We start from the raw sequence: 9,087 nt of genomic DNA, 5'->3' as shown, positions 1-9,087 counted from the left end.
CGAAGTGAAAGTGTGGGAATTGCACCCAATTCTGACAGAGTAGACCTGATAAGAACACCTACACTCCTTTGGGGACATGCCCCACCCCTGGGCACACACACCCGGTAGGGACAGAGGGGGCTCATTCCTACAGCAGCTATGTAGTCCTACTCTGGGTGGTGGACTCAAAGCAATGAACATAATTAAGTCTGAGCTCCATGAAGCTAACTTTTGAGTGTGTGTGAGTGTAGGAGAAGCAAGGAGATAGATGGTGAACAGAAATAAACAAATGTATACCTTTAAGAAACAGATCCCTGCAGATACACATTCCTCCCAGCTTTGTCCTGGGTACCCTGAGATGGGGAGGTCCCACCCAAGACTTTAGGAAAGATGGTGGGGTAACCTGGCTCAGCTGAACAATGGCTGGAGAGCCCCCTCTATGGAGAGAGGTGGGGAAGCTAGTTAGGGCAAGGTTAATGGTTACCCTTGGCAAACTGTTGAGCAATGGAACCATGGAAACCTGGAGGAGGCTGAGGCGTGTCTGAGCAGTGTCTGGGAGGGACACACCTTCCAATCGGGTGGGAAGAGATTAGGGACTGGTTTACCAAGCCCAGGAAGGGGAGAGAGTGGAAAGGAAATCCTGCCCAGGAAAGGAAAGGGGAGCTACTGCGACAGGAGACAGTGGGGGGCAAGCAGATGAAGTGGGAGGCAGCCTCTGAAGCAGGATTTGGGGCGTGGCTGGGTGGTACCAGGAGAGGGCAGCATCACCTGTCAGCGGGGAAACTGAGGCAACAATACCTTGTGGAGGGCCATGCCAGCAGCCCGTCAGTACTGAGGTTGAAGGCAGCTCTAGCCAGAAAGCGTCGGGAAGAAGAGAGAGGCAGGGGAGCAGCTGCCAGACCTGCTTGGGTTCAGGGCTGGCCCACTCGCTTGAGGGTCAGCTTCGTGGGCAGCGTCTCTGGGGGACCTGACAAGCTGGACGAAGCACCTGGCCTAGCGCTGCTGGGCCCTCAGCTGGACGGGGCTGCGTGCAGACTTGGAGGGTCACCACGGAAGGAATTCCCTTTAGCAGGAATCATTCTACCTCCTTACAGGATGTCACAATTCAAGGAACAAACACCAAAGACATCCATGTCCCCCCTAGGAAAGACTACCCCGCACCCCGGCGCAAACCCCGCAAGAGGAAGCGGGAGGAAACCGCCAACCGCGGGTCCCCAGCAGCTCTGGCCACCCACCCACTCCTGCCCCGAGTTCCTCCGTGTTTCCAAGTCTCAGGCTTGGTTTTGCGCCCGTGTCCCTGCGCTCCACCAAGTTTTTCTGGAACCGTCGGTCTTTTGTTAGAGGGCGGTGAGGAAGGAGGGAAGGGGTGTGAGTAGGAGAGTCAAGAGGCAGGGGCCGGAAAATGTCCGGTTCGGAGCACCTGTCCTGGGCTGCTTTCAGCAGGTCACAGCTAGAGACCTCCAAACCCAAGCGGTGGGAGGCAAGGCTGCTCCCCCTCCGTCTGTCCCCGCGGACTCCGCTCACTCCCCTGCTCTGGCTGCGCTCTGCTTCCCACCCGGGCAGGGCCGGCCGCCCTCGGCCCCGGGCTCCGCGGCCAGACTGCCTCACCCTGCGCCCATCTCCCAGCAGCCGCCGGAGAGAAGAGGGCGCGGGCGCAGGACGGGCCTGGAGGGGCAGAGGGGCAGCAGGAAGGCGGGGGGCGGACCGCCCCGGACGCGACTCCCCCTCGGTCCCCGCGCCCTGCCCGCCGCGCCCCCCCCCCTCCGCTCTCTCCCCGGTCCTAGACCCCGGACGGGCATCTGGAAGGAACCGGGAGAAGGAATAACCGACGGCCCGGTCCTAAGTGCCCGCCTGGGTCCCCCGAGGGCGGAGGGAGGCGGGCCCCGCGCCCCGGAGGAGGCGAGAAACGGGCCCCCGGGGCCTCGCCTGCTCCCCCAGCCCCCGGGCCACTCCCGACTCGGCCCGCCCTCCTCCCCCCCAGGCTCCGGGCGGGGCGGCCCGTGAGTCAGCCGCGACCCGACCCGGAGGACCGAGCGGCAGGAGCTGGTGGGAGGCCGCGGGCCGGCGGGAGGCCGAGCGGGGAGCGAGCGGCCCGACCAGCCCGCGTGGAGCCGAGGGGCGTCGGCCCGGCCCAGGTCCTCCGCCCGGAGGCCCGCCCTCCGCCCCTCCCAGCGCCCCGGCGCCCGGCGCTTCCTGGTCCCCGCCGCAGCCATGGCCGAGGAGCAGCCGCAGGTCGAGCTGTTCGTGAAGGTGAGAGCCTCTGCCCGGCCCGCACTCCGGCCCCGCGCTCCGGCCCCGCACTCCCGACGGCGCGCTCGCCCCTCCCTGGGCCGGCCTGACCCCGGCCCGGCTCCCTGCCGCCCTCCCCCCTCCCCCCCGGCCCCATCTCCCTGCCGCCCGCCCCCTGCCGCCCCCCCCCCGCCCCATCTCCCTGCCGCCCTCCCCCCCCCCCCCCGGCCCCATCTCCCTGCCGCCCGCCCCCCAACCCCCTGCCCCATCTCCCTGCCGCCCTCCCCCCCCCCCCCCCGGCCCCATCTCCCTGCCGCCCGCCCCCCAACCCCCTGCCCCATCTCCCTGCCGCCCTGCCCCCCCCCACGGCCCCATCTCCCTGCCGCCCGCCCCCCAACCCCCTGCCCCATCTCCCTGCCGCCCTCCCCCCCCCCCCACGGCCCCATCTCCCTGCCGCCCGCCCCCCAACCCCCGGCCCCATCTCCCTGCCGCCCCCGCCCCATCTCCCTGCCGCCCCCCCCGCCCCATCTCCCCCCCCCTGCCCCCGGCTCCCTGCCGCCGCCCCCCCCCCCCCAACCTGCCATCTGTTGGACGGGAGGGGGTGGCCCCGGAGGGGAGGACAATTGAGGTGGTGGAGAAAGAGTTCTAGGCTCAACCCTGGAAAGTTTGTACAAGTGCAAGTTCCCATCAGCCGGAAGGACCCCACTGTGGGGAAACGGGAGGGTTCCTGGGGGGTGGGGGGGGGCACACGCGGGGGGGGGGGAAGGACCGAGGAGGAGGGTAGCAGGGCGGAGGAACAGGGGAAAACATCAGGACATGCGGCCTCAGGAGGGTGGGGGGTGGGGGAGGCTTGGAGAAATGTGTGTGAGAGAGAGTGTGTGTGTGTGTGTGTGTGTGTGTGTGTGTGTGTGTGTGAGAGAGAGAGAGAGAGACAGAGAGAGAGACAGAGACTGTGTGTGAGAGTGGGTGTGTGTGAGTGGGTATGTGTGAGTGTGAGTGGGTGTGAGAGAGTGTGTGTGTGTGAGTGGGTATGTGTGTGTGTGAGTGGGTGAGTGTGTGTGAGTGGGTATGTGTGAGTGGGTGTGAGAGAGTGTGTGTGAGTGGGTATGTGTGAGTGTGAGTGGGTGTGAGAGAGAGTGTGTGTGAGTGGGTGTGTGTGAGTGTGTGTGAGTGTGTGTGTGAGTGGGTGTGTGTGAGTGGGTGTGTGTGAGTGGGTATGTGTGAGTGTGTGTGTGTGAGTGGGTGTGTGTGAGTGGGTGTGTGTGAGTGGGTGTGTGTGAGTGGGTATGTGTGAGTGGGTGTGAGAGTGTGTGGGTGTGTGTGAGTGAGTGTGGGTGTGTGTGAGTGTGTGTGAGTGGGTATGTGTGAGTGTGAGTGGGTGTGAGAGAGAGTGTGTGTGAGAGTGGGTGTGTGTGAGTGAGTGTGTGAGTGGGTATGTGTGAGTGTGTGTGTGAGTGGGTGTGTGTGAGTGGGTGTGTGTGAGTGGGTATGTGTGAGTGGGTGTGAGAGTGTGTGGGTGTGTGTGTGGGTGTGTGTGTGTGAGTGGGAAGGACAGGGGAGTGGGGGTGGAATGCAAGAAGCTGGGCTGGCCAGGCGGTGCGTGGAGAAGGGCCTGGGGACCTGGGGAGAGAGAAGGCGGGTGTGGAGATGAGAGTTCCGCTGTGGCTGCCTCCGGGCTGGACTAGGTGAGACGGGTCAGAAAGATGGGTGCTGGCTAGGGCCTTTAGGGTTTGGAGGCTGTAGAAGCAGGAGAGAAAGAATTGCCCCAACTCTCCCCCCTCTGTGAGTGTGGATGTGGAGATGTGGGCCCATAGCATTTGGGTATCAAAACCGCAGGCCAGACCTGGCCCGGTAGCTCAGTTGGTGAGGTGTTGTCCGAATACACCAAGGTTGCAGGTTCGACCACTGCCAGGGCACATGCAAGAATCAACCAATGAATGAATAAATAAGTGGAACAACACATCGATGTGTCCCCCCCCCCCCCGCGCAAATAATTAAAAAACAACAGCAACAACGCAGGCCCGGCCTTCGCTGTTCCCACCCTGCTCCCTTCCCCACGGGGCTGTGCCTCCCCTCTCTGGACCTCATCTCTTGGCCCTCCTTCCCCTTGGCAGACACCGTCTTCTTGTTTGCCTATTCTCCCCACCCCCTCACTTTCCTGCTTCCTTTCTCTCCGCTTCCCCTCTTGTGTTCGCTTGCCCCCTTTTGTTCATCTTGTCTTTGTGTGTCCCTGCCCGTTTCTCCCTCGTCTTCATGCTTTACTCCTCAGGCAGCCATTCCCTGTCCCTTCGCTCAGCCAAGTGCCTGGCCCGCCCGGGTGTGGTCCCCACCTCACTCTCACACTCGCCTCAAGGGCTACTTTTACTCCCGCGGAGTGTGTGCTGCGGAGTTCTGGCCCTGGGTCCTGTGTGAGGAGGAGTGTCTGGCGCCAGAGGACTTGTGCCGGGAGACCGGCAGGCAGGGCGGGCAGAGGAAGGTGGCCTCTACCACGGGTCCCCCGCCTCGCGGCTCCCTGCCCCCACTCCTCGGCAGGAAGGAAGCGGCTCAGGCCGGAGGCACCGTGAAATGAATCATCCGGAGCCTAGGGGGCGGTGTCCCTGGAGGGATGAGGTCACCGCTTGCCAATTAGAGAGCAGCCCCTCTACATCTCTAGGGCCAGGCTGTGAGCCCCTCGACTCCCCAGCAGCTGCCCAGAAACGGAGTGGGTGGAGGTCTAAGAACCAGAACTCTGCTTGCAAACCCTGCCCCGCCTCTCCTGTCCTCAGGCGCTACTCCAATCCGGAACCCAGGCCGGAACCCAGGCCGCTAGCCTACATCTCTGGCCTCACCAAGTCCCTCTCTCGGGGCTACTTCATGGGTTGGTCTGAGAATTAAAATGAGTTTTTGTGTGTAAAGTACTTAGAGTAGCACAAGGAAAGCTACTGTCAGTCTTCCCTCTCCAGGGTCCAGATCCTCTCATTTCTCCACGACCCATCCCTCTGTCCACCTCTCGCCTATACTTCAGTATTTGAAAAACCAGAAGCCAGCCTTTGTAGAAAATGTTTCCACTGATCTGCTCTAGATTTGACCGAGCCCAGGGTGGAGTACCCAGTTCTGGAGAGAGAGAGAGAGAGAGAGAGAGAGAGAGAGAGAGAGAGAGAGGTCTGGGAATAGGATATGCCCAGAATGGCCTGGGGATGGGTGGGGTACACCAGGCCTAACTTGAGGCGGGGCTTGCTTTTCAGGCTGGCAGTGATGGAGCCAAGATTGGAAACTGCCCCTTCTCCCAGAGACTGTTCATGGTGCTCTGGCTCAAGGGAGTCACCTTCAATGTCACCACCGTTGACACCAAGAGGTAGGCCCACTTCTGTTCCTCGATAAACAGCCTTTGTGCTCACGCTCACACACAGTCACCTGTGTCTTCCATCCTGAACGTTTCCCTTCTACCAAGAGCCCCTTTCTCTTCCCACACCCTCCATCTCCTTTTCCTGGTCCTCTCCGACCCCCTTTCCAACCCGATGCGTGGCCTCTCTCTCCTACAGGCGAACTGAGACAGTACAGAAGCTGTGCCCAGGAGGGCAGCTCCCTTTTCTGCTGTATGGGACCGAAGTGCACACAGACACCAATAAGATTGAGGAGTTTCTGGAGGCAGTGCTGTGTCCTCCCAGGTATTGGGGTACTGGGAAAGGGGAGTGGGGGGAGCTGGGAGACTCTGAAGAAATAAAAAACAGATGGCGCCCTGGCCGGTTACTCAGTGGTTAGAGCGTCAGCCCAAGAACCAGGTTCGAATCCTGGTCAAAGGCATGTCCCTAGGTTGTAGGTTCAATCCCTGGCGAGCAGGAGGCAACCAATCGATGTGTCTCTCTCACATAAATGTTCCTTTTTTTTCTCTCTTTCTCCCCCTCCCCCTCCCTTCCACTCTCTAAAAATCAATGGGAAAAATATCCTCACTCCTTGGGGTGAGGATTGAAAAACAAACAAGCCAGATGGTGACGGGGCTGAGGCAGGGGAGCTGAGGCTCCTCCAGGAGGATTCCTTATTTCTCCCCTTGGCTTTCAGGTACCCCAAGCTGGCAGCTCTGAACCCTGAGTCAAACACAGCTGGCCTGGACATATTTGCCAAGTTTTCCGCCTACATCAAGAACTCAAACCCAGCACTCAATGACAGTGAGTCCTGTGGGCCAGAGGCCCGGGTCCCGGGAGGAACGAGAGATCCAGGGGATGGGAGGCATTTGGAGCACCTAGGAATTCAGATCTCAACATCGAGGGAGATGTTTTTGCTTAACTCCCATCTCTCCTTGCATTCTCATTGGCCGTAACTCTTGAGTATCTCTCATTTTTTCCCTGGCCTCTTCTGCTCAATTGGGGTTGTTAGTTGGGTTGGCTTGGCTACTGGCCCGTTTTCTGGCAGAACAGGGTTATGCTTAAGAACAGTGACTTTAGCCCTAGCTGGTTTGTCTCAATGGATAGAGTGTTGGACTGAAAAGTCCCGGGTTCGATTCTGGTCATAGGCACATGCCCAGGTTGTGGACTGGATCCAGTTTGGGGCGTGCAGGAGGCAGCCAATCAATGATTCTCTCCCATCATTGATGTTTCTATCTCTCTCTCCCTCTCCCTTCCTCTCTGAAATCAATAAAATATATTTTAAAAAGAAAAGAACAGTGACTCTATATCCAGACTATCTGAGTACAGATCCTCCTAGCTGGGTGACTTCGGGCAATTCATTTAACCTCTCTATAAATCTATTTCCAGATCTATAAAATGAGCATAACAATACCTATTTTGTGGGTTGATGTGAGAATTAAATGAGTTTTTATATATAAAGTGCTTACAATAACAGAAAGCTAACTGCATTAGCTATTGTTAATTTGGACTGGCCTAGCATTAGTATTCACCCTCTCACCCCAACCTGCCCCCTGAACCTTCTAGGATTGGACTGTGTCAATCATTTGATGCTCTTGCCAATGCCCTCTCTTGTGCAGCCCTGGAGAAGGGGCTCCTGAAAGCCCTGAAAGTTTTAGACAATTACCTGGCATCCCCCCTCCCAGAGGAAGTGGATGAGACCAGTGCTGAGGACGAGGGCATCTCTCAGAGGAAGTTTCTGGATGGAAATGAGCTCACTCTGGCTGACTGTAACCTGCTGCCAAAGCTCCACATAGTGCAGGTGGGTGTCCATGGTGGGAGGAGAGGATGGCCGCTGGGATGGCTTTCCGTGACGACCACTGCGGAGGTGATTTCTTTCTTAGGGCGGTTTCCATAGATTGCTACTAATAGTAGATGCCACCCCTTCCTTCTCAGCGGTCATTGCCCACAAGACTGTTGCTTGTGAAAATTACATTCCAAGATACAAGCTGGGTGCAAGCCGGCTGGCAGAGAGGAACACATCCCAGTGTTAATTTCAAGAATGCTCTTCCTGCCACTGGCACTGCCAGTCCCCAGGCCAGACCGGGCAGGCTCTTCCTACAACCAAAGCTTTGGCTCCTCCTAGCTTGGGTTTCCACCTCCTCCTGTGGAAGATGAAGACTTGGTTCCCATCTTTTGCCACAGCCTTAAAGCTGTGGTTGTAGTTTGTGAGATCTGGGCCGATGTCAGTCTGCCACAGCCTTAAAGCTGTGGGTGTAGTTTGTGGGCTCTGGGCCGATGTCAGTCTGCCACAGCCTTGAAGCTGTGGGTGTAGTTTGTGGGCTCTGGGCCGATGTCAGTCTGCCACAGCCTTGAAGCTGTGGGTGTAGTTTGTGGGCTCTGGGCCGATGTCAGTCTGCCACAGCCTTGAAGCTGTGGGTGTAGTTTGTGGGCTCTGGGCCGATGTCAGTCGCCACAGCTGCGGACTGAACACTGACAGGAAAGTGGTGTGATGCTGAGTCCTTGCCCCGAATGCAGCAGGGAAGTCGCTGTGGAAATGTCAAGAGAAAAATGTAATCGTTTGTGAATTGTAGCTCAATAACACCAAGAGGAGAAAAGCAGTACCATTGGAATTGGTCTGAAAAGGGGCTTGTTATCAGTAAGTAGAGAGGAAAAGTGAAGACAGCATAGGACAATAAAGAGTTAAGAAAGCCGATTGGAGCAGATGATTCACGTGGCAGGTAAGAATCATAGGAAAAAAGAGCTAGACAGTGGCGACTTAACGCCTGGACAAGAAGGCTGGGGTAGGAGAAAGACCCAGCGGGGCAGCCCTCTCTGGCTTCCCTGAGGCTAAGGTCTGTTCCTCTCCTCCCCGCCGCAGGTGGTGTGTAAGAAGTACCGCGGCTTCTCCATCCCAGAGGTGTTCCGGGGAGTGCATCGGTACCTGCGCAATGCCTATGCGCGCGAGGAGTTCGCCTCCACCTGCCCCGACGATGAGGAGATCGAGCTGGCCTATGAGCAAGTGGCCAAGGCCCTCAAATAAGCTCCCTCGGGGCGCCCTCGCCCCCTCCCCTCCATTTCCCCCCCACAAAGGCCCCGGGTGGTTTCCCTTGGCTACCCAAGGGACACACTCCAAAATGCCCAGTGGGCAGTGAATTCTGGAGACTTGTGCAGGATTGCCTGGGGGGTGGAGGGAAGGATGGGGGATCTGGGTGAGATTTTTATCATGGGGGGTGGGGGTGGGATTGATTGGTAGGACAATGTATTTCAGTAATAAAATACAGAATGAAAATCTAGTGTTGTGATTACACAAAGGGGGCTTGAAATGTGGGTAACCCGAATGCAGGGGGGGTCAGTGACCTTGAGCTCCGGGCAGAAGCCAGGAATTAGAAGAAGGGTGCTTGCGGTGATTTGGCCATTTTTACTGCCAGTCCATTGTCGTGTTGTCTCGTGGGTCCGTGCTGCGTTTGCTACCCAGCCTGAAGGGGCGGCCATGTCTGGGTGGGCCTGTGCAACGCTCGCCGGGCGGGGCCCAGTTCCGAGAAGGGGGGCGCAGTCC

General features: G+C 58.6%; 1 protein-coding gene across 2 annotated transcripts; it reads left to right on the top strand.

Annotated features, from left to right (window-relative positions):
• Positions 1–1,780: 1,780 nt before the first annotated feature.
• CLIC1 (chloride intracellular channel 1) lies at positions 1,781–8,823 on the top strand. 2 transcript variants are annotated; one of them, XM_081093746.1, is made up of 6 exons: positions 1,781–2,229; positions 5,433–5,542; positions 5,730–5,855; positions 6,247–6,353; positions 7,169–7,350; positions 8,410–8,823. In XM_081093746.1, the coding sequence occupies exons 1-6, from the start codon at positions 2,191–2,193 to the stop codon at positions 8,569–8,571; spliced, it is 726 nt and encodes a 241-aa protein (XP_080949872.1). In that variant the 5' UTR covers positions 1,781–2,190; the 3' UTR covers positions 8,572–8,823. The 2 variants fall into 2 exon arrangements, with proteins under 2 accessions (XP_080949872.1, XP_080949873.1); XM_081093747.1 differs by having other exon boundaries at positions 2,120–2,229; positions 7,235–7,350; positions 8,410–8,816.
• The last annotated feature ends 264 nt before the right edge of the window (positions 8,824–9,087 follow it).

Source organism: Myotis nattereri (assembly GCF_964212035.1).
Source record: "Myotis nattereri genome assembly, chromosome: 6".
Classification (NCBI taxonomy): domain Eukaryota; kingdom Metazoa; phylum Chordata; class Mammalia; order Chiroptera; family Vespertilionidae; genus Myotis; species Myotis nattereri.
This window is presented reverse-complemented; position numbering and strand designations above follow the sequence as displayed.